The sequence below is a fragment of the Lissotriton helveticus genome, chromosome 4_1 (genome assembly GCF_964261635.1).
Source record: "Lissotriton helveticus chromosome 4_1, aLisHel1.1, whole genome shotgun sequence".
In the NCBI taxonomy this organism is placed as follows: domain Eukaryota; kingdom Metazoa; phylum Chordata; class Amphibia; order Caudata; family Salamandridae; genus Lissotriton; species Lissotriton helveticus.
In genome coordinates, this window is record NC_136063.1 from 1,505,339,437 (window position 1) to 1,505,366,816 (window position 27,380).

Consider the following 27,380-nt stretch of genomic DNA (forward strand, 5'->3'; position numbering starts at 1 on the left):
AAGTGATTCTTGTATTTTACTGACTTCTGCTGGTAATTTTCTATCAAGAAAGTTAAATAGAGGAAGTTGCCAGAAAAATAAAAAAAAGAAAGTCCCACAACAGAAAGCTATTCTGGTATTTTACTGGCCTCTGCTGGTCGTTTTCTATCAAGAGAGTTAAATAGAGGCAGTTGAACAGAAAACAAGTTCCTAAGTGGAAGCTGGCAAGTCCTAGAATTGGTCTCCAGAGCCCCCAAAGTACATATACATATAAGTATATACTAAGGTATATAAGTATATACTAAATTATATACAAGAGGTCTTGAATGCTCAACCTAAAAAATATTTTATTGCAACTAATGTAATTCTCATGACCACACCCTTGAAGTACCAGACCAATTACAAACCTAATAAATGATTTTTGGGCAGATAATTTATAACATTTCAATTGACACTATCGATGAGATGCCAATGTTTATAGCATTAAGTTTGAGTATGTGTTGTTATATAATAACTTGGTGCTTTTGGATATTGTTACTTACTGCTATAAAAAATGTTAGGTCCTTAGTCCAAGGATTGATTTTACACTCCTTGCAACAGAGTGCAAAAATGTTGGTGTTGGAATTTTTTTCTTCAGTTTCATGCAACACACATTCAGGAACATTTTATATGGTTGTTGACTGGGTAGCTATTTTTATTCTGTTCTACAAGGAAATTTATGAACTCCTTTTTTAGTTTTGACTCCAGGTGTTATTTCATCATTGAAGCCCCATAGGAGTAAAACACTGCCTGTCTCATGCTCATTTTTTGTTCATGCTGCTTGCACTTGGCCTTCATGGTCTCAAGTTTTTTCTGTGCACGTGGATGTGTAAAAAAAAATAGTCCTTTGAGCTTTTTTCCCCCTCCATTGTCTCTCTCCAGGGTAGATGACATCTTCTTTCTGAACTTGAGGCGATGCTCCAGGGAATTCCTTCCCAGCTGTGTCAGCCATTTTGCCATACTCCTGCTCAAAGAAGCATTACCTCTATATGTGAACTGAACAGGTGCCCTCTGAAAATTGTGTTTGTGGCATCTGTGTCTAAGGGACTGGCATTTTTGATCTGGTTGGAGATTATACAAAGATTAATGAAATGAAACCCTCAGAATGCAGTTTAAATTGTCAGAAGGTCTGTGGATTCTAATATCTCAGCTGATTTGAAAGGAAGTCCTCCCCTCTTTTCTAGGCGATCCAGTGCATTTAAAAAAAGTTCCAGCTCACTAAGAATACACCCTCAAAACACAATCTGAATATTATTTAAAGAGGACATAATTCACATTATATATTGTTATCAGCGTCCAAATGTGTTGATAATGAATAGACTTAAAATCAAGTGCACAGACTCAGGACATACCTAAAATGGGCATCAGAGTTTGCGGACCCTGTTCAGAGTCCATGAGCTGATTCATGACTGGTGATCCAGAATTTATCCAGAAGCTCATAGTTCGCAGACATGATATGGAGTCCTTGAATTATGGTGGGGGATCCAGTATGGGCCCATGAGTTTCACAGTTTATAGACTTAGTACAGAGTCTGTGAATTATGGTGGGGAACCCAAAATGCATCCAAGGGTGTGCACCTTTTGCTGTGCGTGGCCTTCAACCATGCCCAGAAGTGGTTGGGTGCAGGGTCTGCGTAGAAGCCAACCCACTGCCAGCGTGCAACCCTCTGAGCACATGGCCTTTGGCCATACCAAGCAATGGGATGGGTGCAGGACCTGGCATACTGTCACTCTCTACTCCCAACCCACCACAGGTACCCAAAACCAGCAGCGCACAGCATTCACCTATCAGCATTGGGGGCTTTCCTCTTGGATGCGCCCTGTGTCCAATTAGGTAACAGGAGTTCAACCCTCCCTGCACATACCCTTCCGCCATCTTCCCAACCTGTTGCTGGCTGCAAAGCCTCACTGTAGGGTGTGTTGTCCTTTCTATATGGAAAAACAAATTGCTAATTTCTTGTTAAATTGCAAAAAAAGGTCCTTTTTTTGTATGGGAAAATATTTTTCTCACATTTTCATCAAAATCGTGAGTTTTTCCACCAAAAATACATTTTTCTTCTTGACCTGAAGTGACTGAAGGTGAATTGCGATTCTTGCACTTTGAAACTTTTTGGGGAATTCTAAGTGCATTTTTCATTGTTTCTAGGTGCTTCCCAGCAACCCCCTGGCATCAGGTACCTCTTATGGCTGCGGAAAAATATCTCACAAATCACTGTTGACTCGCGACCTTCAGAATGCCCCAAAACCATTTGAAAAAAAAGCAAAATGTGATTAATAAGAGACAAGAGTCATGCATGACTCACAATTTTAAAAGGCAGAGATGTAAAAACGTTGTAACCTTTTCAAGGCACGTCAGCAACTTTTTGAAATTCTAATTTCTCAAACACTACTGAAAGGATTTACACCAAACCAATGAAAACATGCTTTCTGAGTGAAGTTCTACTTTTGTGGCAAGTTTAGCGTTAATCCGTTCAGCAGTCTGGACTCTAGGCAAGAAGAAAACCAATATTACTTATGTCTGTTACATGATCTTCTATAAAAACAACCATTTGCAATGCAATTGGTCTTGCCTTTGGGACCTTATATGTATTTAGCTATGCAGCACATTAGCATGGGTGCTGAAACATCTACGTTCTTTAATATGGAGGGAAAGTAAACACCAAACTGTGTAACACGCCAGGTATGGGAACACATGGAGAGAAATATTGCCTTTCAACTGCAAATGGTATAGTCCAAAGCTCTGTTTTTTATATTAAATCAGGGCCTTTGGTGTTCATATGACTGAAAATATAAGATTTAAAAAATAAATATGATTGTTTTCGGATGCTTGTGGAAGACAATTTCTCTGGAATGAAATCTAGAGAATGCTAAAGTGATTCTTGTATTTTACTGACTTCTGCTGGTCATTTTCTATCAAGAAAGTTAAATAGAGGAAGTTGCCAGAAAAATTAAAAAAAGAAAGTCCCACAGCAGAAAGCTATTCTGGTATTCTACTGACCTCTGCTGGTCGTTTTCTATCAAGACAGTTAAATAGAGGCAGTTGAACAGAAAAAAAAGTCCCTCAGTGGAAGCAGGCAAGTCCTAGGATTGATCTCCAGAGCCCCCAAAGTACATACACATATAAGTATATACTAAGGTATATAAGTATATACTAAATTATATACAAGAGGTCTTGAATACTCAACCTAAAAAATATTTTATTGCAACTAATGTAATTCTCATGACCACACCCTTGAAGTACCAGACCAATTACAAACCTAATAAATGATTTTTGGGCAGATAATTTATAACATTTCAATTGACACTATCGATGAGATGCCAATGTTTATAGCATTAAGTTTGAGTATGTGTTGTTCTAAAATAACTTGGTGCTTTTGGATATTGTTACTTATTGCTATAAATAATGTTAAGTCCTTAGTCCAAGGATTGATTTGACACTCCTTGCAACAGAGTGCAAAAATGTTGGCGTTGGAATTTTTTTCTTCAGTTTCATGCAGCACACATTCAGGAACATTTAATATGGTTGTTGACTGGGTAGCTATTTTTATTCTGTCCTACAAGGAAACTTATGAACTCCTTTTTTAGTTTTGACTCCAGGTGTTATTTCATCATTGAAGCCCCATAGGAGTAAAACACGGCCTGTCTCATGCTCATTTTTTGTTCATGCTGCTTGCAATTGGCCTTCGTGGTCTCAAGTTTTTTCTGTGCACGTGGATGTGTAAAAAAAAATAGTCCTTTGAGCTTTTTTCCCCCTCCATTGTCTCTATCCAGGGTAGATGACATCTTCTTTCTGAACTTGAGGCGATGCTCCAGGGAATTCCTTACCAGCTGTGTCAGCCATTCTGCCATACTCCTGCTCAAAGAAGCATTACCTCTATATGTGAATTGAACAGGTGCCCTCTGAACATTGTCGTTGTGGCACCTGTTGTTAAGGAACTGGCATTTTTTGATCTGGTTGGAGATTATATAAAGATTAAAGAATGCAGTTTAAATTGTCAGAAGGTCTGTGGATTCTAATATGTCAGCTGATTTGAAAGGAAGTCCTCCCCTCTTTTCTAGGCGATCCAGTGCATTTAAAAAAAGTTCCAGCTCACTAAGAATACACCCTCAAAACACAATCTGAATCTTATTTAAAGAGGACATAATTCACATTATATATTGTTATCAGCGCCCAAATGTGTTGATAATGAATAGACTTAAAATCAAGTGCACAGACTCAGGACGTACCTAACATGGACATTAGAGTTTGCGGACCCTGTTCAGAGTCCATGAACTGATTCATGACTGGTGATCCAGAATTTATCCAGAAGCTCATAGTTCACAGACATCATATGGAGTCCTTGGATTATGGTGGGTGATCCAGTATGGGCCCATGAGTTTCACAGTTTATAGACTTGGTACAGAGTCTGTGAATTAAGGTGGGGAACCCAAAATGCATCCAAGGGCTTTAGAGTTTGTAAACAAAGTATGCAAACTATTACTGGGGACACAACATGTATACAAGGGTTTCATAGTTCACTAACATAAGAACATGGATGCAGGTGACTCTGGGAAAAGTTTGCAGTCTGCATCACAAACCAATTATTTTTATTGTTTTTACTTTGGGGAGCACCTTGGGAGTCCACCAAACTAGGACTGCAGGTATGGGGGTCATATACCCACACTGCCTTCTTATGCATCTTTGTATTTTCTCCTGCAGCTAGCCAATCAGAGCCTGCAGTTTTGGCGACCTAGGTTTGAGATTGCGGTTCTGAAATGGACGACTGGAGAAAAAGCTTCTCCGTCCAATCAAATTCTTTTTATAATTTTTGTTTGGGTTTGGAAAATGTCATTGAACGTCAGTTTGTGAACAATTAATGGCCTAACAGTACAGATATTGAAAAACCTTTAACCGTAGAAAAGCCACCAACACACTTTTGTAGGACTCATTTCTTGAAAACTATTAAATAGATTTACACCAAACCAAGCAAAGATACTCCTCTGACAAAAATTATAGGTTCCTGCCAAATTTGGTTGCATTCTGTTCACTTTGTTTTCTGTAATGGAGAGCCCAGTTTTCTATCAGATTTAAAACAGCATATGTAGATTTATTGACCGCTCTTTAGGTCCCCTCCCTCCCACTGTGACAGATCTGCATAAACTTATCATGCCAAACCTAAACCAGCTGAAAGTTTCTTTGTGAAGAGCTATCTCATGGTGCAAAGTTAATAGCGAAATTAAGAAAGGGATTTCAATGCAAAATCTGTCCTAACCATAACTACACCATAATTGTAACTACCTATACCTGTTTTAAATGTGTTACTAAGTCATGGTTCTCTTTGTAAAAGAAATAGCTCTCTGCCTTAACAATCTGTTTTTATTGGAACTGCAATAACTGTATTCTACTGTATATAGTCTGACATCACCTTTTTGAGCTAGACTTGGGAGACCAACTACTTAATGTTCAGGTTTGTAGGAATTATTTGCAACCTCAGCTTTGATTTTAGTGAGTACTCTGTACATCCTCAAGGATCATGGGAAAAGGCTGAAAGACCAGGGACCCTATTACAGATAGGACATACTTTTCAAGTTTGCATAATGGCACACCTTAAAGCAAGTGCGCCGGGTGCAAACAAGGAAAGTGCACCCTATTAGGGAATGCAGTGCCCACAGGGCAGCTACAAAGTCACGCAGCGGGGCAGCGTATTCAAGAAAAATATAGAGCAACTTTCTAAAAGCTGCTTTGTGTTTCTCTGTGTAGGCGGCAACCCTCCTGCACTTTCAAAAGGGATTAGAAATCCCCCAGCAGGTGGGTGCAGTGAATCACTGCACCCGTCTGTAGGGGGATGTCTGGTATGTTCATGGGAGCCACTTTCATCCTGTGAGAGGGCTACCCTCAGGGGGTGCACTGACAGTGCTCACCTTTTTGTGGCACACCTCCAGTGCACCTCCTAATGGTATGTTTGCCTCTGTGCCAGTTTCCATAATATGGTGGAGGGCGCAGAGGCAAAGTATGTCCCTCCTTTGCATAGGGCCATGCCCCTATGCAAATGAGTGAATGCCATCTTGAGATAGCACTGCTGCTGCATGTGCGCCAAAGCTATCTGCATTACAGAAGGGGCTGCACAAGCATCTGCATCCCCTTCTGTAACACCAAAATGCCTTGGAGGCGTGCAAAGCGGATTCAAACACCCATTGCACCTCCGGGGCACTTTGTGTAGCACAGCCCAAGGAGTCATTAATAGTCCCAATAACATACACTAACAAATAGAAGGGCTTCCATCCACAGACAACAAGAGATGTAATCTTGCACAAAAAAGACAAACACATACCTACATCACATACAGTTCTATCTGTACATGGACACTGCAGTTACATACACACAATCACAACAGTCACAGAAAACACAAATAAACATGCATACAAAAGGCTGATAATTAGAGCGTGGTATTTAATATGCCTGATAAAGTTCTCACTAATAGGTGTTTGCTGACAGGTCAGAATTAGCGGTACATTTTGTAATCTGAGCCTTTGTGCTTTTGACATTTAGATTCGACCTTGTTAATTCAGTTTTTATTAACTAGGAAATGGCATCAGATACTTTTTAGTATTTCTAAATATTTTACTGCAAATTATGTATATTTCATCGATATTAATTAGGTAGAGTGTTAGTGTGTAAATTAACAAGTCTGATGTTTTTCTTACAGATAGGTTAACAATAATTATATTGCTCACCACCACACCTTAATTTAAACACAATCCCTTATGTAACACTAAAAATGCAAATGTAGGTGTTAACTATAGACCCCCTACCAGCTAACTTCTTAACCCCTATGCCACAATCCATTAGACCTATAACCAAAAATGTTAACTTTATACTGAAAACTCATAATTTGTAGGCTAGTCCCTTAACATCTAGTTGCTCACCCCATGGCCTTGACCCCTAACCCATAAATCCTAAACCCATAACCCAATAAAATGAACCCATAATTCTTAACCCTAAAACCCAACCCTTAACTCTATAACCAAAAAACATAATCTAAAATCCTTTACCCTATACAATGAGCCCTAACCTCTGATCCCATACCTTTATCCTATAGCCACAATCTGCAACTTTTTAACTTCTAAACCATATACCTCAACCTTTTAAAGCAGTACCACAAACCCATATTGCTATGCCACAACCTCTTAATGCAATACACCAAACCCGTAATCAAATAACCCCATACCTTTGACCCTTTATTCTTAACACCTAACCCATTAGCATAGACCTCTGCATCCATAAGCTCTGCAGCCCAAAATCTTGAACACCAACACCCAACACTTACACTTAACATTTATTTCCTTAACACTACACCGAAACATTTAACCTTAACGCTGTATTTTAAACTCCTATTCCTAATTTCCCAAACCTTAAACCTGTGTTCCAAGCCTATAACCATATACCCAAACCCTTAAAGCAATACGTTTAAACCAATACTTTTACCTCTAACCCCATACTTTTAACACCTATGTCTTTGACCACATACTCCAAGCCCTTTACTACTAATTTATGTGATCCCCAACACCTTAATGCCTGTCTCCTGACTCCATACTGTTGAATCCTATACTCCAGAACCTTAAACCTATAATCCAAACCCTTAAATCAATACTTTTATGCTTATATCTTTACCCCTAAATCCACACTTTTAGCCTCTATTACTTTAACCATACCCCCAAACCCTTAACTAGTAACTTTTAACCTCTTGAACACCTTATTACCTAAACCATATATCCGAAACCTTATTCCCATATGGCAACCATAATTCTTAACCCTATTCTTTAACCCGATCCTCTAAACATAATCCCTTTACCCTTAGCCTCAAACTCTTAACCATTTCACAGTGTTGTTACTACGATGTATTTTGTGAACAAACATTTTGCATTGTGTTCCCTTTTAAAAGTATTATTATTATTATTTTTAAAAGTGTTGCATTCAATGTTTTGGATCAATACTGATAGAGTGGAACCTATTATCTTCTTTTCAAAGTATTTAAATGGGTTTGTTCTGCTTAATTTCTAGCATAAAAAAAGTAAATTGTTAAAATTATTTTTTCACTTTGCTGCTTTCCCACACACGTTCATTACGTTAGGTTTACAATTTCCTACAGATGCTAAAGATCTCATATAATGAATTATTTTTTTAGACATCACCGAAGATGAAAGTAAACGGAACCACTTTGAACTATAAGGTATATTACAGTCGGTCAAAATAATGATAGGCACACAATCTATCACAGCAACAGCTTTGGCAAAAGATGCATTCCTTGGAGCTAGGGCTTATTTTTAGCTAGAGCCTGTTATAATTACAACTTGAACCTGGAGTTTATTTACTGCTTTGAATAGTAATTCAATTCAATGTCTGCAATTAATATTAGCAAACACCTTAATGAAAGTTGGGAAAAGTTAAGTAGCACTTATTGCTGTTGTCATTTTATCCATTAAAATAGACTAGACCTTATAAAACAGATGTGAGTATGTCCCTTTGCTATAGTTTAGAACATCTAGCGTAAGGCACACAATAGAACTGAAGTCCCAGAGGGTTGGAAAAAAGAGGGATTGAGGAGGATGTGAAGTGTAGCTAACAGCAAAATTGTGAACTTTAGGTAAGAAAAGCCTGGTGAGAATTGTTGGAAGTCTTGAAACAGAAGAGTTATACCAAGTTTATCAAATTAATTAATTCACATTTCCAATGAATGGCGAGTGAGCTTATTACTACTTAGTAGTTTTTTTCGCGAATAGTGAGTTTAAATAGGAGAATTCCAATTGTGGACAAAAGGAAGAGAGAGCAGGAGTCATTGACAAAAGGGCTCTTTGTGCACCTGACGTCTCAGTATACATTGATGGTAATTCTGAATATGTACAACATAGCCGTAGTAATAATGTTGATATTGTCTAAACGTTGGGAGGAGCTGCTAAATCCCATGTTCCATCTTTTCCTTTTTCCTTTGGAGGGGCATGTCCATCTCTAGTGCTAATGAGAAGGATTTGAGATAAGCACATTTTTCATGCAAATGGTGTTTTACTACAGAGGAATTTATGTGAGGCAATAGAATCGTCTGCTGTCCGAGGCAGCCTACTCCTGTGCAATTCACATAAATTCAGAATGAAAGATTATTTTCTCTCAAAGCATATTTCTGCTGTTGGATCGTAGACTTTTCCACCATTGTGGTAAGGATTTGAAACATTCTACTGTTGCCACTTTACAACTATGCATTTGTTCAGGCATAAATTGATGAATACTCACAAACTCACCCACTCACCGGTTCACAAAACCTTCAAACATCAAGGCCATCTTCTTACTTGCCTTTGTCCGAATCCCGATTGGTAAAAGCGCAAAGATGGCACAGTGCTTTCTAGCTGTACTAATTGCCCATGTAAGTGTGCTGAAAATTCCTGTTTTATTCCCATGTTAGATGTTTTGGAGCCAATTCACAAAGCCATGTAATATAACTGCAGGAGTATTACTTTATACATTCATAAATGCTTTTGTGAATTGGTCCCTCTGAGCTTCATAAACAATATAATGCATATTTTAATATTAAACTGTTTCAGCAAGGACTACTTCAAAGCAAGTCACAGATTTTTGTAGCTCCATTAAACCAGCTAAAAATATCAAGAACAACTGTATTACGGTTTTTAAATGTTTCTCACAGTGAGCGGCTAAGATATGTTTCCTGACATCTTTCAATTTTCTTTCCTTCCTATGTTTAGATAGTTTGCTGATGGAGGCTGGGACTTTGGAAGGCTGGCGTCTTATTCTCACACAAATTACCTCCCTGTTAATCAAGCAGTTCCACCACCAAAGACGAGATTGGAGAGGAGCCCTTTCAAGCCTTGTCCTGCCGATTGTCTTTGTCACTATGGCGATGGCACTCTTTACTCTGAAACCATTGGCTATTGACTATCCATCGCTCAAGCTGAGCCCTGAGCTATACAGTGGCCCAGCTGCCTGCTTCTACAGGTACGACTATATTAATTATAATAATTTATGACGAGATTCATCACTACAGTAAACAATTTCTTTAATCAAATTAGAATCCCTTTTATGGATCTGTGTGAACTATAAGGGAAGGTTTCTTCTTAGTGTTTTATGTGCTTTTTTGGTTAATTAAACCATTAGGGCCCAATTAAGAGTTCAACAGGTGGGATGCTCCATCAATAACACAACAGATATTCCGTCTGCTGTATTAAAAGTGCATAGTACTTCTAATACTATGACTGGCTTATTCGTCAAATTTGTGATGCAGTATCTCATCCACCAAACTTTAAATCAAGGCCTTTAGGTTGTCAGCAACAGTATATTACTTCAATATGTTTTTGTGCTATCTGTGTAGCTATGAGATGCAGTTCTCTTGGGAATGGTTAGCACACTACTTTCCCTGCAATAGATTGTAAGTATAATGGATAACATAGAGCCTGATTTAAAGTATGGCAGTCTACTGTGTCTCTCATGGTGGCGGAGGACATTATGTCCACCACCCTGACAGAAAGATCACCGTAATTAGATAACACCACCGGCCCAACAGTGATCTCTGTACCTTCAGATGAACCGCCATCATGGCAATTCGGAGAAAAGGTTCCACGTGTTTTGTGGACGGCAACATCAGTTTTGATGGCCATCCACCAAACTTTTTGTTGTTCAAAAACAAGCTCCTAGATTGGGAGTTTGTTTTTAAAAAACAAATGACACCCACACCTAAGGAGTTTTTTCCCTGGGTTTGGGGGTCATTACATTTATTTTTCAATTAATCAACACCAGGTTTCCCTGGCTTGACAGACAAAAAAAAGTAAAGCATCATGCTTATATCCTTTCGCCGATAGCCACCACTGTGTCAGGCCATCGGATTAAGCTTTCCATTGACGGAATGGAGGGTTTCCCGGACAGGGTACTCCATCACACTTGCAATGGAGTACCCTGTCTACCCGACCTGGATCAAGCCCTTAACATCTTTGTAATTAGTAATCCTGTTTGATTCTAAAAATAAAAAATAAAACTTCAGCCATAGGCTTACTCCCTCATTTTGGGGCATATTTATGTTCATTTTTTAGAATTCAAGGTTTTCATGAGCAGCCATGAAACGCTTTGTGACTTCTCAGTTATGTCTATACAAAGGTAATTCTGTATGAGTAATTGTTCATAGTGCACAGTTGCACATTCAAAAATGCCCTCATTTATGATGCAACCGCAATTTTATTATTCTTTATCATTGCAAAAATTCTATCCCGCAAATCCACATCATTATTGAAGGAGTCCATTTCCTGGTCCGATCCTGAACATTGATTTAATCATTAGTGATATTAAACTAAGGTGGGGTAATATTACATATAAATGTATATTTACGTTTTTAGAACTTTACAAAAGTGAATTTGCCCGTATAATGGCAAACATTCGCAAATGTATGTTAAAATTACACATGCAAATGGTTTTGTGAATTGGGCTCTTTAAGTCCATGGATTTGCCCTTAGTGAAAAGACAGCCATATCACAGTCACACACATGTATGCATATGAAATTGAGGCAGAAATCGTCACTAAGGCATACTTTTTATGTTGCAAGCAGCCCAGCCTCTTTTGAATTTACAGTTTTGACAACGTTCACACATATCTGAAATTTGTTTTGATACTGATTCAATTTTATTGTGATTCACAATTTAACAGGTATTCTCCCTCTGGTATATACTACATGAAGCCCAGAAATAAAACATATACTTGACAAATAGGTTTGCCGCATCAATCCAATCACCTGATTGGCTACTTGTAAAAACTCACAACAGTGACAGCAGTTCCAACAACACCATCATCAAAGAAGTCAGCAGCAACAGCAGCACCACATATGGATATTTGCTGCATCTTATTGTGTTAACCTATGGACATGCAGGTGAACATTGCCCAGCTAAAACCATATCTCACCTCAGCGGGAGACAGAGGGGTATATTTACAAAGCAGCGTTAAGCCACTTAACACGCCTTAACGCTGCCTTTTAAATAAGGCACCCGTTTACGCTGTACTTAGCATGAAAGAGGAGGGCAATGGGTGTTGCGGTGGACATTCCACCGCAACACCCATTGACTTTGACGTTGCCCCCTATTCACAAGGGTCGCCTAAATAGGAGGCAGGGCAAAAATTAACAACAGAGAAAACCTGGTCTTAAACAGGTGAAACGAGGAGAAATGCTTTATTTCTCCTAGTGTTTGCTGTTTCTATGTGTGCTGTGTCGTGTCTTCTGTGCAGTGGCCCCTAAGGAAAGCCCCAGTGTAACACAATCTGCAAGCCAGGATCTTTGCCAGATCAAGGAATCTACTGCCTACATTCTTCTTTTTCTGGCAGATGTATACCCCCAAGAGAGAAAAAAGTTCCATTGCTCTCCAAGGCTTGCCAGCTCAGCATATGTTCAATGTCCCTCTTGTCTTTGTCCAAATTTGCACACTTCAGGATGTTTAGAAGTGCTTTAAGAATCAAATATAATGAAATAAAGTAATTGTTCTCCCTCTCTGTTGATCCTCGGGCTTGGTGTGACTGTTTTGTCTGTAAGACCATTCATCTGTTGATTGCATTGTGTGGGTGTGAGAAGTTGGCCTGATAGGTGATGTTTTCAATTCTGGAACCACCTGTTATCAGACCAAACAATCCCTTATGGTGTCTGGTTGTAAGTCAACCTTATTAGACAAGCTATCCTAGGGGTAGCATGGACTAAGCAGCCTAAAGGCTTAACTTAAGAGGTCGTGTTAAGCGAGCTGTTTTACCACATACAATCCTGTAATATCAAATGAAAGGACACCACACAAGTATATATTATAAAAATATATGTGTTTATTACTAAAAACAATCCCCAGTATTCTTTATGAATAAAGGGGCACAAGCGTTAAATCAAAAGCACTGTTTAAACATACAAGTTGCACAATTATGGATGAGGGCGGGTGGCCACTCAAACCATATACTAAACAAGTGGTATAAGAGATACCAATCGAGCAGTGGTTAGGCCTAGGGCCTAGGGAATCGCTGGGAGCAGTCAGGACAAGCAATGCTGAAGTCGGGAATGGCCCTCGGGATTCGGGAGATGTGCGGAAAGCGCACGCATGCACCAATGTTAACCAATGGTGCGTAAAAGTTATAAAGTTAAAGTTTAAGGACACTTCCGCTGGACCTAGAGGAACAAAACTTAACACACAGACCCTAGGGATGTGCACCAGTGTGGGAACACCGGCGGAGCAAAGTTACCTCACCCACAGGAAGTGGGTGCACAGGGTCGAAGTGGCGTCGGGTTTTGACACGCAGGCTCTTGGTGCTTGAAGCTGAAAGGGCTGCAGGCAGGTTGAAGATGAAGTGTCCGGTGGAGTCCAAGGGTGGACTCAAGTCGAAGGGTACCTGAAAGCAGAGGGGACAGAGTCTGGGTCACTCAGCAGTGACCAGGGTGGAACCAGGACGGAACCAGGCAATGTCGGGCGCAATCAGCTGGTCGTCGAGGAGCTTCTTTCCGCTGTCACGTGGGCTCTGGGGCATCTGCGACGTCCAGGAGCCGGTCACGATCTGTCCCACACAGGCTCTCACCGTCGGCGCTGTCGGCTTCAAGTTTGGAGCAAACAACACTTGGCAAGAGCAATCCACGCGGGACCGGGAGATTGCTTGTCACTCGAACCAGGAAGGTCAGAGTGGGGGCTCCTTTTCAGGGGAGCTGGTGTGGATCTGGAGCAACCAGATTCACGAGTCTTCTTTGTAGTTTCGTCGGCACAGGGACCACTAGCCGGCTGGCAAGTGACCGGGCCAACGCGTTGAGCCAAATGGAGCAGAAGGGCCCCACGCAGCACTCGTCGAGTGTGGAGGGCTGAACTTAGGCTCAAGAGTAGCTCAGGGTGGGGGCTTCTCAAACCCCGGTGCACAGCTTCGAGGGTCACTCGTGGGCTGCACGGTCAGCGTCTCGTGGTCAATTCAAGATGGCGTGCCCCACGCTTCCGGTCGCCTCCACGGGTCTCAGCTCTGCAGGGACTGTGGATCGGGCTGTTGGAAGGCAGGCAAGCTTAATCTCGTCGATCTCAGTTGCTCGAGTTCCGGCGGGAACTGCAACTAAGTAGACGTCGAGGGCTGGATGGTGCCTGCTGCTGCAGGGTGGTCACTCCTTGACCACAAGGGAGATTCTTCGGGCTTCCACGTTGAGATGGAGGTCCAAGGGTCCAGAGTTTCGTTTCTAATGTTTCTTCCAGGAAATCTGATGTGCATTGGCACTGCTCCCACTCTTATTCGAATCTGGGGGGGCGTGATTACCTGCTAGGTCCCCCCCTATGGGTGGGACCCAGGAAGGGGGTGGATACACCCCTTTCCTTTGATCCAGGCCGCCCTGGCATGAGGGCTGGAGTGCCCCAGAACCGGTTTGGCCGGATTATGCAAGGGGCAGCCTTGTGCGCCCCAGGCAGTGTCTGGTTTCTTTCAGACCTCCCTGCTACAATCCACTATCTCCTGTCTGGAGGGCGGTGACACCCTCCTGTGACAGGAAACCCTTTGTCCAGGACCCATTTGGCCGAGTTTCGGTCAGCTGCAGGGGTCCAGACATTTGTCTGTGGCAGAGGCATCCATTTTGTGGATCTAAGGTCTTTGGAGAAATTAACCGCATTTAAGTAAAGCAACATGTCTTACCCCTCTAGAGGGGTGGAATGCTATCCCCGTCGCCAGAACTGGCGAGGGGATAGTATTCCAAATCGTATGACACCTTACACGACATGTTTTGATAAAGCCAAACCAAAGTTGCTATTTAACCGCGAGGATTATAAGGCACTTAAGAGTATATGGTATGGCATTATCCTGAAACAGCTTAGGGAGTTGTTCCCGACAGCTGCAGACAGGCTCAGCTCATGCTAGAGCTCCATCTCACATAAAACCACGCACTCTGCCTCCAGGATTGATGAGGCCTTCCATAGGAGTGGCTCACAGGCTTACATGTGTCCAGATATAGGTTTAGATATAGGTATACCATATCTAAGCAAGGGGTGATTACACCACCTTACCCCAGCTGAGTGATCAGCCAGTTGTGTCAATTTAAGAACCAGCCAGGGGTGGCAAAAGATATGCTGCAGCCCCTGGTAGGCCTTGGTGGCCCCTATGCCCTGGGCACCTATAGTGCATTATACAGGGGCTGACAAGGAGTCCATTTCCAATTGGGTTATGTGCCTATAGCACATGGGTCAGTAATTTAGTGAGAGAACAGCAGGCTGGGGGTCTGATCAGCAGGCCCACAGCCTCAGTAATCGAAAACCAGTGAAGCAAAAAGCAAAAATTTTGGGTGACCATAGGATAGCAGACCCTACTCTCCTACACAACCCCCCCCCCCAAACGTAGGGACATTAAACTAACCTTGACCAGATAAGTCTTCATGTTCTAAGTGGAAGTACCTGGAGAGACCATCTGCATTACCATGGTCAGTCCCTGGGCGGTGCTCCACTGTAAAGTCCATCCCCTGTAGGGAAATGGACCACCTGAGCAGTTTGGGATTTTCACCCTTCATCTGATTGAGCCAAAAGAGGGGCTTGTGATCTGTCTGCACTAGGAAGTGAGTTCCAAACAAGTAGGACCTCAGCTTCTTTAGTGCCCAAACCACAGCAAAGGCCTCCCTCTCTATGGCTGACCAACGTTTCTCTCTAGGGGTCAGCCTCCTGCTAATGAAAGCAATAGGCTGGTCTTGACCATCTTGATTAAGTTGTGAGAGCACAGCTCCCACCCCCAACTCAGAAGCATCTGTCTGTACAATGAACTGTTTGGAGTAGTCAGGACTCTTCAGGATAGGTGCAGAGCACATGGCCTTCTTCAGGTCATCAAATGCCTTTTGACAGCTAACTGTCCACTGAACCTTTTTTGGCATCTTCTTGGATGTCAAGTCATTTAATGGTGTCACTATAGACCCATATTTTTTCACAAACTTTCTGTAATACCCAGTCAGGCCCAAGAAGGCTCTGACTTGTGTCTGGGTAACTGGAGGAGCCCAGTCCTGTATGGCCTGGATTTTGCTCTCCAGTGGCTGAACCTGACCTCCACCTACTAGGTGGCCCAGGTATACAACCTTACTCTGCCCTATCTGGCACTTGGTGGCCTTGATAGTCAGGCCTGCCTTTTGCAGGGCCTCCAGAACTTTCTTCAGGTGGATCAGGTGATCCTCCCAGGTGGAGCTAAAGACAGCAATATCATCTAGATATGCTGCACAAAAGTCATCCAACCCAGTAAGGACTTGGTTCACCAACCTTTGGAAAGTGGCAGGTGCATTCTTCAAACCAAAGGGCATTACCACAAACTGATAATGTCCACTAGGGGTAGAGAATGCTGTTTTGGCTTTTGACTCCTCAGCTAATCTGATTTGCCAGTAGCCAGCTGTCAGATCAAATGTGCTCAGAAACTTGGCAGAAGCCAATCTGTCAATGAGCTCATCTGCTCTTGGAATGGGGTGAGCATCTGTCCTAGTGACAGCATTGAGACCCCTGTAGTCCACGCAAAATCTCATTTCTCTCTTTCCATCTTGGGTATGAGGTTTTGGCACAAGGACTACTGGGCTGGCCCATGGGCTCTCTGATGGCTCAATCACTCCAAGCTCTAACATCTTTTGCACCTCAGCCTTGATGCAATCCCTGACATGGTCAGGTTGCCTGTAGATCTTATTCTTCACAGGCAGACTGTCACCAGTGTCCACTACATGGGTACACCAGTCAGTCTGGCTGGGTGTGAGTGAAAACAAATGCCTGTGGGCCTGCAAAACTTGTCTGCAGTCCACCTGTTGCTGGTCAGTGAGGCTGCCTGCCAAGGCTACTCCATCAACTGAACCATCATCAGGGTTCTGAGAAAGCAGGTCTGGGAGAGGGTCACTCTCTTCCTCCTGATCCCCATCTGTGGCCATGAGCAAGCTCATGTCCTCCCTGTCCACAAATGCTTTCAAACGATTCACATGGATTACCCTGTGAGGGCTCCTGGGTGTTCCAATGTCCACCAAGTAGGTGACTTCTCCCTTCTTTTCAATGATAGGATAGGGTCCACTCCATTTGTCCTGGAGTGCTTCTGGAGCCACTGGCTCCAGTACCCACACCTTCTGTCCTGGTTGGAACTCTACCAGTACAGCCTTTTGGTCATGCCAAGCTTTCTGTAGTTCTTGGCTGGCCTCCAGGTTTTTGGATGCTCTTTCCATGTATTCAGCCATCCTGGAGCGGAGACCAAGTACATAGTCCACTATGTCTAGTTTGGGCTTTTTGAGAGGTAACTCCCATCCTTCCTTCACCAAACACAATGGACCCCTCACAGGGTGGCCAAACAAAAGTTCAAAAGGGCTGTAGCCAACCCCCTTCTGTGGGACCTCTCTGTAAGCAAAGAGCAGGCAAGGTAAAAGAATGTCCCATTTCCGCCTGAGCTTCTCTGGTAATCCTTTTATCATGCCTTTTAGGGTCTTGTTAAATCTCTCCACAAGCCCATTGCACCGTGGATGGTAGGGGGTGGTAAACTTGTAGTTTACCCCACACTCCTTCCACATTGCTTTCAGATAGCTGGACATAAAATTGGTGCCCCTATCTGATAACACCTCCTTTGGGAAGCCCACTCTTGAGAAAACTGCAATGAGGGCTTTTGCCACCACAGGTGCTGTGGTGGTCCTCAGGGGAATAGCCTCTGGATACCTGGTGGCATGATCCACTACCACCAGTATAAATCTGTTCCCAGATGCTGTTTGGGGGTCCATTGGACCCACAATATCAATTCCAACTCTTTCAAAGGGAACCCCCACCACAGGTAGTGGTATTAGGGGGGCCTTTGTTGTGCCACCTGACTTACCACTGGCTTGGCAAGTGACACAGGAGCGACAAAACTCCTTGACATTTTCTGACATGTGAGGCCAGTGAAAGTGTGAAACAAGCCTGTCCCAGGTCTTGTTCTGGCCTTAGTGTCCTGCAAGGGGAATATCATGGGCCAAGGTAAGAAGGAACCCCCTAAACTGCAGAGGTATGACCAACCTCCTGGTCATGCCAGGCTTGGGGTCTCTAGCCTCTGAGTAAAGGAGTCCATCATCCCAATACACAGTATGGGTACCTTGGGCATCCCCAGCAGCCTCAGCAGCAGCCTGCTGTCTGAGGGGTTCAAGGGAAGGGCAATCTAATTGAGCCTGCCTCAGGTCTGCCCTTGAGGGTCCCCCTGTCCCCAGAAACTCAACCTGGTCAGGTTCAAGTTCCTCAGAGACAGTCTCCTCTTGGACTGCAGAATCAGTTTCCTCTGAAACTTGATCCTCAACCTGGGGCAAGGTGGAAGGCTCAGCCTTTCCTCTCTTGCTCCTTCTCTTGGGTTGTGGTTGGTCTATTGTTCCAAGATCCACCACTGGTTCAGGAAGGCACTTCTTAGCCTGAGCCCTTGTCATGGCAAGGACATGCTCTGAAATCCCTAGCATTTCTGCATGAGTCCTGTACTCCACTTCTGACCATGCTGAGCTTTCAAGACCATTGCCTAACAGACAGTCTACTGGTAGGTCTGCACTCACAACAACTTTCTTTAGGCCATCTACCCCTCCCCTGGAGAAGTTCACAACTGCCACACTATGGGAAGTAGTGGAGTTGCTTGCATTGGTCACTAGGTAGCTCTCACCTAGTACAATCTGTCCAGGGTCCACAAAGTCAGGTGTCACCATGGTGACACTGGCACAGGTGTCCCTGTAGGCTTGAGCCAGTTTCTCATTAATTAAGGGAGTCTGCCTGTATTTGCCCAGGTTACTGGGGCTTACTGCAGTGGGCAACTCAATGTCCACATCATACAGGAGAACTGCCTGTGTAGGGATTCTGACTAGGCCAGATCCTACTTCAATACCCAGGGTCAACCCAGCTACACCCTTGGACTGTGTTCCACCACTGCTTACTGTACTTGGGGTTGCAGTTGCTTTAGGAGCTGGAGTGGTGGAGACTGGATTTGCCTTGGTGCATTCACTGCCCCAGTGTGAAACTGATTTGCAGGTATTACACCAAGGTGTCTTTGGACCTTTGTTCTTCTTCTTCTTGTTTCCATTTTGGGAACCACCCTCCTTACTATTAGTTTGGGGGCCTGAAGACTTCTGGTCTTTTTCTTTATCTTTCTGATTACCACCCTTCTGGTCTGTTTTCTTCTGGTCACCACCTTGGTTCTGGGGTTTCTGCTTAATCCTTGTTCTGACCCATTTGTCCGCCTTCTTTCCCAATTCTTGGGGAGAGGTCAGATCAGAGTCAATAAGGTATTGATGCAACAGCTGGTTTGTACAGTTATTAAGGATCTGTTCTCTCATCATAAGATTGTACAATCCTGTATAGTCTGAAACTTTACTTCCCTGCAACCAACCCTCCAAAGCCTTAGTGGCACACTCAACGAAATCAGTCCAGTCTTGAGTCTGTGCTTTTTGGGTGTCTCTGAACAACAACCTGTATTGCTCAGTGGTTAGGCCAAACCCTTCAATAAGAGCACTCTTCAAAACAGTGTAGTTTTTGGCATCCTCAGGTCTAACTGTGAGGAGCCTGTCCCTCCCTTTCTCAGAAAAGGAGTACCATAAAATTGCAGCCCACTGATCCTCAGGAACCTGCTGTACCATGCAGGCTCTCTCAAGAGCAGTCATCCATTTGTGGATGTCATCCCCTTCTTTAAAGGGGGGCACAATTTTTGTCAGGTTTCTATTGTCATAGCCCCTGTCTTTTTCTCTTGGAAATTTGCTGCCACCAGTGGCATCTAAGCCACTTAATTTCTGCTCTCTTGCCAAGGCAAGTCTAGCTTGAGCCAAGACTACCTCCTCCCTCTCTATCTGGAGTTTGACAGCCCTCATTCTGGCCCTATGCTCTAGCTTTTGAGAAGCAGTCATGCCTCTCTGTGATTCTCTGGAGGCACTAGAAATATGAGAGTCCCCTGAGGGAGATCTCACTCTCCTGTTGCCTGGGAGAATAACCTGGTGGGATCTGGGGAGGTGCTGGCCCTCTCCATTCCCCAGTAGGTCTAAGTTGGCCTGGCTAAGCCTGGCAACTGGGACCTGGCTACCCCTCTGATCCTGATCTTCTGGGTCCTCAACTTCTGAGTCCTCCTCCTCCTCTTCTTCTTCCTCATCTTCCTCCTGAGGGGGATCAGTTACAGGGGGGTTCCCTCCATTTCCTGTTTCTAGGGAAGCTGCCTTTGCCCTTTCTAAGTCATCCTGCTCTAGGATGCCTACCAGGATTTGGCAGGTGGGACTTCTGCCCCTTTTTAACCCTCTTGATTTGCACAAGGCAATCAAGTCCTTTCGGGTTAGTTTGTCATAACTGAAAGTTGCCTGGGTAAGGTCAACTGTCACAGGAGTAGACCCTGAGGCTTTTCCTGTGTCAGACATGACTCTACTGTGGTGTAAGTGATGCACCTACCTACACTAAGTGTTTTCCTACTGTACCTTACTAGTGAGTTGTAGTCAGGGTGTGCTAATCCCTTTAATCTACAACTACTAAGTTCAGTAGAACTTAATATGCTAAGCTTTTGATTTATATGTACCTAGAGGTACTTGATGTGATCTTTCAATTTGATACAAAGATTGAAATGGTAAAACAACAGCAAGCTCAAATCCGCACCGCTGCTCACCAATGTGAGAAGTTGGCCTGATAGGTGATGTTTCCAATTCTGGAACCACCTGTTATCAGACCAAACAATCCCTTATGGTGTCTGGTTGTAAGTCAACCTTATTAGACAAGCTATCCTAGGGGTAGCATGGACTAAGCAGCCTAAAGGCTTAACTTAAGAGGTCGTGTTAAGCGAGCTGTTTTACCACATACAATCCTGTAATATCAAATGAAAGGACACCACACAAGTATATATTATAAAAATATATGTGTTTATTACTAAAAACAATCCCCAGTATTCTTTATGAATAAAGGGGCACAAGCGTTAAATCAAAAGCACTGTTTAAACATACAAGTTGCACAATTATGGATGAGGGCGGGTGGCCACTCAAACCATATACTAAACAAGTGGTATAAGAGATACCAATCGAGCAGTGGTTAGGCCTAGGGCCTAGGGAATCGCTGGGAGCAGTCAGGACAAGCAATGCTGAAGTCGGGAATGGCCCTCGGGATTCGGGAGATGTGCGGAAAGCGCACGCATGCACCAATGTTAACCAATGGTGCGTAAAAGTTATAAAGTTAAAGTTTAAGGACACTTCCGCTGGACCTAGAGGAACAAAACTTAACACACAGACCCTAGGGATGTGCACCAGTGTGGGAACACCGGCGGAGCAAAGTTACCTCACCCACAGGAAGTGGGTGCACAGGGTCGAAGTGGCGTCGGGTTTTGACACGCAGGCTCTTGGTGCTTGAAGCTGAAAGGGCTGCAGGCAGGTTGAAGATGAAGTGTCCGGTGGAGTCCAAGGGTGGACTCAAGTCGAAGGGTACCTGAAAGCAGAGGGGACAGAGTCTGGGTCACTCAGCAGTGACCAGGGTGGAACCAGGACGGAACCAGGCAATGTCGGGCGCAATCAGGTGGTCGTCGAGGAGCTTCTTTCCGCTGTCACGTGGGCTCTGGGGCATCTGCGACGTCCAGGAGCCGGTCACGATCTGTCCCACACAGGCTCTCACCGTCGGCGCTGTCGGCTTCAAGTTTGGAGCAAACAACACTTGGCAAGAGCAATCCACGCGGGACCGGGAGATTGCTTCTCACTCGAACCAGGAAGGTCAGAGTGGGGGCTCCTTTTCAGGGGAGCTGGTGTGGATCTGGAGCAACCAGATTCACGAGTCTTCTTTGTAGTTTCGTCGGCACAGGGACCACTAGCCGGCTGGCAAGTGACCGGGCCAACGCGTTGAGCCAAATGGAGCAGAAGGGCCCCACGCAGCACTCGTCGAGTGTGGAGGGCTGAACTTCAGCTCAAGAGTAGCTCAGGGTGGGGGCTTCTCAAACCCCGGTGCACAGCTTCGAGGGTCACTCGTGGGCTGCACGGTCAGCGTCTCGTGGTCAATTCAAGATGGCGTGCCCCACGCTTCCGGTCGCCTCCACGGGTCTCAGCTCTGCAGGGACTGTGGATCGGGCTGTTGGAAGGCAGGCAAGCTTGATCTCGTTGATCTCAGTCGCTCGAGTTCCGGCGGGAACTGCATCTAAGTAGACGTCGAGGGCTGGATGGTGCCTGCTGCTGCAGGGTGGTCACTCCTTGACCACAAGGGAGATTCTTCGGGCTTCCACGTTGAGATGGAGGTCCAAGGGTCCAGAGTTTCGTTTCTAATGTTTCTTCCAGGAAATCTGATGTGCATTGGCACTGCTCCCACTCTTATTCGAATCTGGGGGGCGTGATTACCTGCTAGGTCCCCCCGTATGGGTGGGACCCAGGAAGGGGGTGGATACACCCCTTTCCTTTGATCCAGGCCGCCCTGGCACGAGGGCTGGAGTGCCCCAGAACCGGTTTGGCCGGATTATGCAAGGGGCAGCCTTGTGCGCCCCAGGCAGTGTCTGGTTTCTTTCAGACCTCCCTGCTACAATCCACTATCTCCTGTCTGGAGGGCGGTGACACCCTCCTGTGACAGGAAACCCTTTGTCCAGGACCCATTTGGCCGAGTTTCGGTCAGCTGCAGGGGTCCAGACATTTGTCTGTGGCAGAGGCATCCATTTTGTGGATCTAAGGTCTTTGGAGAAATTAACCGCATTTAAGTAAAGCAACATGTCTTACCCCTCTAGAGGGGTGGAATGCTATCCCCGTCGCCAGAACTGGCGAGGGGATAGTATTCCAAATCGTATGACACCTTACACGACATGTTTTGATAAAGCCAAACCAAAGTTGCTATTTAACCGCGAGGATTATAAGGCACTTAAGAGTATATGGTATGGCATTATCCTGAAACAGCTTAGGGAGTTGTTCCCGACAGCTGCAGACAGGCTCAGCTCATGCTAGAGCTCCATCTCACATAAAACCACGCACTCTGCCTCCAGGATTGATGAGGCCTTCCATAGGAGTGGCTCACAGGCTTACATGTGTCCAGATATAGGTTTAGATATAGGTATACCATATCTAAGCAAGGGGTGATTACACCACCTTACCCCAGCTGAGTGATCAGCCAGTTGTGTCAATTTAAGAACCAGCCAGGGGTGGCAAAAGATATGCTGCAGCCCCTGGTAGGCCTTGGTGGCCCCTATGCCCTGGGCACCTATAGTGCATTATACAGGGGCTGACAAGGAGTCCATTTCCAATTGGGTTATGTGCCTATAGCACATGGGTCAGTAATTTAGTGAGAGAACAGCAGGCTGGGGGTCTGATCAGCAGGCCCACAGCCTCAGTAATCGAAAACCAGTGAAGCAAAAAGCAAACATTTTGGGTGACCATAGGATAGCAGACCCTACTCTCCTACAGTGGGCAATTGGTTTTATATTACATTATATGTTTCACTAAATATCGTATTGGTGTCTTCTTGAGTATTCACAATAGATTGCTACCTTAAATCAGGTTACATTGACCCATCACTTATCCTGAGAATCTGACCTGTCTAGTTATGACACTATCTACTTGCTCTTATCTCATGCTCATCTTCATGTTTTCTGGTCACATGCTTTTTGGTCAAATTTCATCTTTAGTCACAACCTCTATCCTGGCTTAAATATCAGTACATGTAGTTTCCTAATCCTATCTTAAAACATTTTATTCTGACTGAAAGAGAATACGTTTCCCCAAATGTATTGCCTCTACTTGTCCAAAGATTTTAAGGCCTCCCTTTTCAGTGACCTATCTCTCACATCATCTTTGACCTTTTTAAGTTCATTGTGTATTACATTCCTATGTGTATTTGTGAATACAGATTTTAGGGATGAGTCTACCAAATTAAAATATACATACAATAAGTAAATGATAAGAAACAATCCTGCCCTGATAGTCTACATCCTTATTAATTGACACAAATATCAGAATACTTCTGGTTTACCACTGGCTAAAGAGGGTTTAGATAAATGTCCTATTACTTACCGGTAATCTTCATTCTCCTGGTCCCGTTGACCTCGTCCCATTCCTTAAAATATGGAGATGACCATCTCCACGACAGAAAAAAGAAAAGGAGCATGCTGGGATACCCTACCTGCTCCCTCCCACTGGGAGTACTTAAGCGGTACCAACCCAGCATGCAGCCTGAAAACACCAAGCCAACAACAGGAAGGCCGGCCGCAAGGGAGGGAGGGAGGGAAGCAAGGAATGGGACGAGGTCAACGGGACCAGGAGTAATGAAGATTACCGGTAAGTAATAGGACATTACCCCCAGGTCCCTCCTGACCTCGTCCCATTCCTTAAAATATGGAGAATACTAAAGCAGAGAAGCCGGCCTTCCGGAACCCCACCAACAACAAGGGCACCAGACCAGAAAACAGAACCCCACAGACCCAAACCAAGACCCCCAAAGGCCAGAAGGGGACTGCCACGAAAACAAGAACCACCAACCCGGCAAGCCGGAAGGGAGGCACAGAAGCAGAGCCAAGCCCCCAAGGGAGCAAGCAGAGGGGCCAAAACCAAGGACCCCCCCATGACGACCAAAGGAAGGCCAGGAGAAGCGCGCGCGACCCAACGGAGAAAGGAGCCAGGAAAGGGCAACCAACCCGCGAGAAACCCCCAAGGGCGAAGCCCCCGGAACCAGGCCCCACCAGGCCGCCAAACAACCAGAGACCAACAGGCCAACCCAGCCCAAAGGACAAGGGCAGAAAGAACAGCCCGCACAGGGCAGAGAAGCCGAAGGACCAGGAAGGAACAAAGCAGAAGGACGACCCCCACACAGCAGGGGAAGCCCCCAGCAGAACCGAAAGAGGGCAGCAACAAGGAACCACAAAGGAACCAGGCCACAGGGCAGGGCCGACCAAAGGCCAACCGCAGCAACAAAGGTCCACACGGAACCAGGGAAACCAAAACCCCAGAACCGGAAAAGGAGGGACCGACCACATGAGGAAAAAGGGGGACACCACGGAACCACCGAAGGCGAAACCCCAAAAGCAGAGGACCAACAACAAGGCCCACAGCCCAACCCCAAGAAACCAGCCGCAGAAGAGGCAGGCCAGCCAGCCAGGAGGCACACAACAGCGGACCACCAGGACCCAGAAGGTGAGCCAAAAAGGAACCTCCAACCAGGAAGGAGCCCAGGAAAGCACAACAGCCAACCAGAGCCAGACCGCTCCAGAAAGCAGAACCAGAGGGAGGGAGCCCAGAGCCCACAAAACGGACCCAGCGCCAAAGCCAACCGAAGGGAGCGGACCCGGAAAGGACCGAAGACAAACCCAGGACCGCGAAAAAGCCCAAGAGAAGGAGCAGCCAGGAAAGGACCCCAGCAGGGACCAAAAAGGACCCCAAGCAAAGAAGGGCCACACAGCACAAAGCTCAACATCACCAAGGGAGAGCACCAGCGACCCAACCGCAAAGCGAACGGGACGCCAAAACGGAGACCGGGAGGCAAAACCACAGAGGCAGAGCCCCGGCTCCCAGAGCACACGGGGAAAAAACCCCGGCACCCGAAAGCAAAGGAGACAAGCCCCAAGAATCCCAAGGCGCACCACGCAAGAAGCGAGTGCGAAGGAACACCCCAGCACCAACAAGAGAGCAAAGGCCGAAAACAGCCCACGTGGCATAAGGCCAAACGCCAGGCCCACAAAGCCCCAGACCCGAAGCAAAAACCCACCGCAACCCAAGGCAGAGCGAGAGGGGCGGGAAGCAGAAACCCGGCCACACACCAGGAAAGGCAGACACCCAACTCCACAAGCAGGGAAAAGGCACGGCCAACAGGGCAGGGTACAAGAGCCGAACAACCCAAGAACAAGAGGCCACCCAAAGCAAAAGCCAAGGACGACCAACAAAACCCAGCCACCACCGGAGGGAAACAGGACGGCAGGCGAGGAGAACCCCGAGCCAACACCACCAAAAAGGCCAAGGCCCACCAGCACAGAGGAAGGGCCCGACAAACCCACCCCCCCACCCAGAAACCCGGGGGGGGAGGGCACCACCAGAAGGCAGACACCCCGAGCACAGGGCAAGCAAAAGCACCCAAAGGGAGCAAGAAGCGCCCAACATCGAAAAAAAACGCAGGCAGGCTGGCAGGCAGGCCGGCACCCAGACAGGCACACACCCCGGTCGAACCAACAGAAGGGCAGGGACCAAGGGGCGAAAGGAAGAAGCAGAGAGGCCATACACCCGGGGAGACCAACACCCAAAAACCCACCAGCAGGGAAAGGGCACAGCCCAGCCAGGACCGGCAAACAGGGTGGGACACAGGAGCCAGGCACACGAAGAACAAGCGCCCATCCAAGTCAGAGCCACGACCCAGCCACCACCGGAGGCAAGAGCGGCCAGCCAAGCAAAGCCCCAAAGCACAAACCCACCAGAGACACAAGAGGGGAGATGGAAACCAAAACAGGAAACCAAACCTCACCAGGGAGAAGGAGAGTAGCAAATCCCCGAACAACAGGACCCAACAGGGGCCCAACCCGTCTGGCCCGGAGCCAACAGCCGAACAAGGACAAGGCGCCACCAGGACAGAGAACAGCTCCCCGACAAGGAAACAAGGGGAGGACACAGGAACCCGCCGAAAGCCAGAAACCCTGAGCAGAGCCCAAGCAAAGGCATCCCAGAGGGAGCAAGAAGCGACCAGCAGCGAAAAACCACAGGAACCAGACAGGCACGCACCAGGACCGAACCCACAGGAACGCCAGGGACCAAAGGGCAGCAGGCCGCAGAAAGCGAGCCACAGCTCCGCAGGAAGACACCCCACCAGGGACGGCCAGGCAGCAGGAGGACCAGAAGCCAAAGCCACAGGGCAACACAGCCGCAGAGTACAAGCAGCAAACGACCAACACCAAGGGACAAGCACCAGCATGCCAGACAGAAACAGTAAGGCAGAGCAGCAAGAACCCCGGAACCAGAAAGCACAGGAAACCGCAGCAGCAGGAGAAGGTCAGAAACAGGAGCCTGACAAGGGCCAACCCGAACCCCCAAAACCGCACGCAGGCCAGGGGAACAGGAAGACACAATCCACGCCGCAAGGGCAAGCCAACCAAAGAGGCACGCCAACGGCACGCGGGAGAAAACAGAGGTGACCCAGGAACACAGAGGACCAGGGCGCAGGCAGGAAGGAAGAACCGCCCAACCCCAAAGAAAAAAAGGGGGAATGGCCACCCCACCAAGGGCACAAGCGCACCCCAAAAGGGGCAGAACCACCGCAGAGCAGAGGGGCCCAAGCAACAGGGGACCCCCACCCCCCGGCAAGAAAGACGGGCCGGAGAATCCCCGAGAGACCCAAAAGGAGGAGGCCCACCCGAACCAAGGGCCACTCCAAAGCTGAAACTCCAGAGGAGGAGAAAAGGACTCCAAGGAGGCAGGAAGAATGCACCCCCAGCCCACCGCCTCGACCAACAGAACTCAACCAGC

The 27,380-nt window shown here is 45.9% G+C and overlaps 1 protein-coding gene across 1 annotated transcript in view; it reads left to right on the top strand.

The window, feature by feature from the left end:
- Nucleotides 1-27,380, top strand: part of ABCA13 (ATP binding cassette subfamily A member 13) — a 2,470,580-nt gene that overhangs the window by 1,431,011 nt on the left and 1,012,189 nt on the right. Inside the window, exon 35 of the mRNA XM_078686273.1 lies at nt 9,750-9,999. Within this exon, the coding sequence (XP_078542399.1) occupies nt 9,750-9,999 (250 nt within the window). The remainder of the gene's footprint in view (nt 1-9,749; nt 10,000-27,380) is intronic.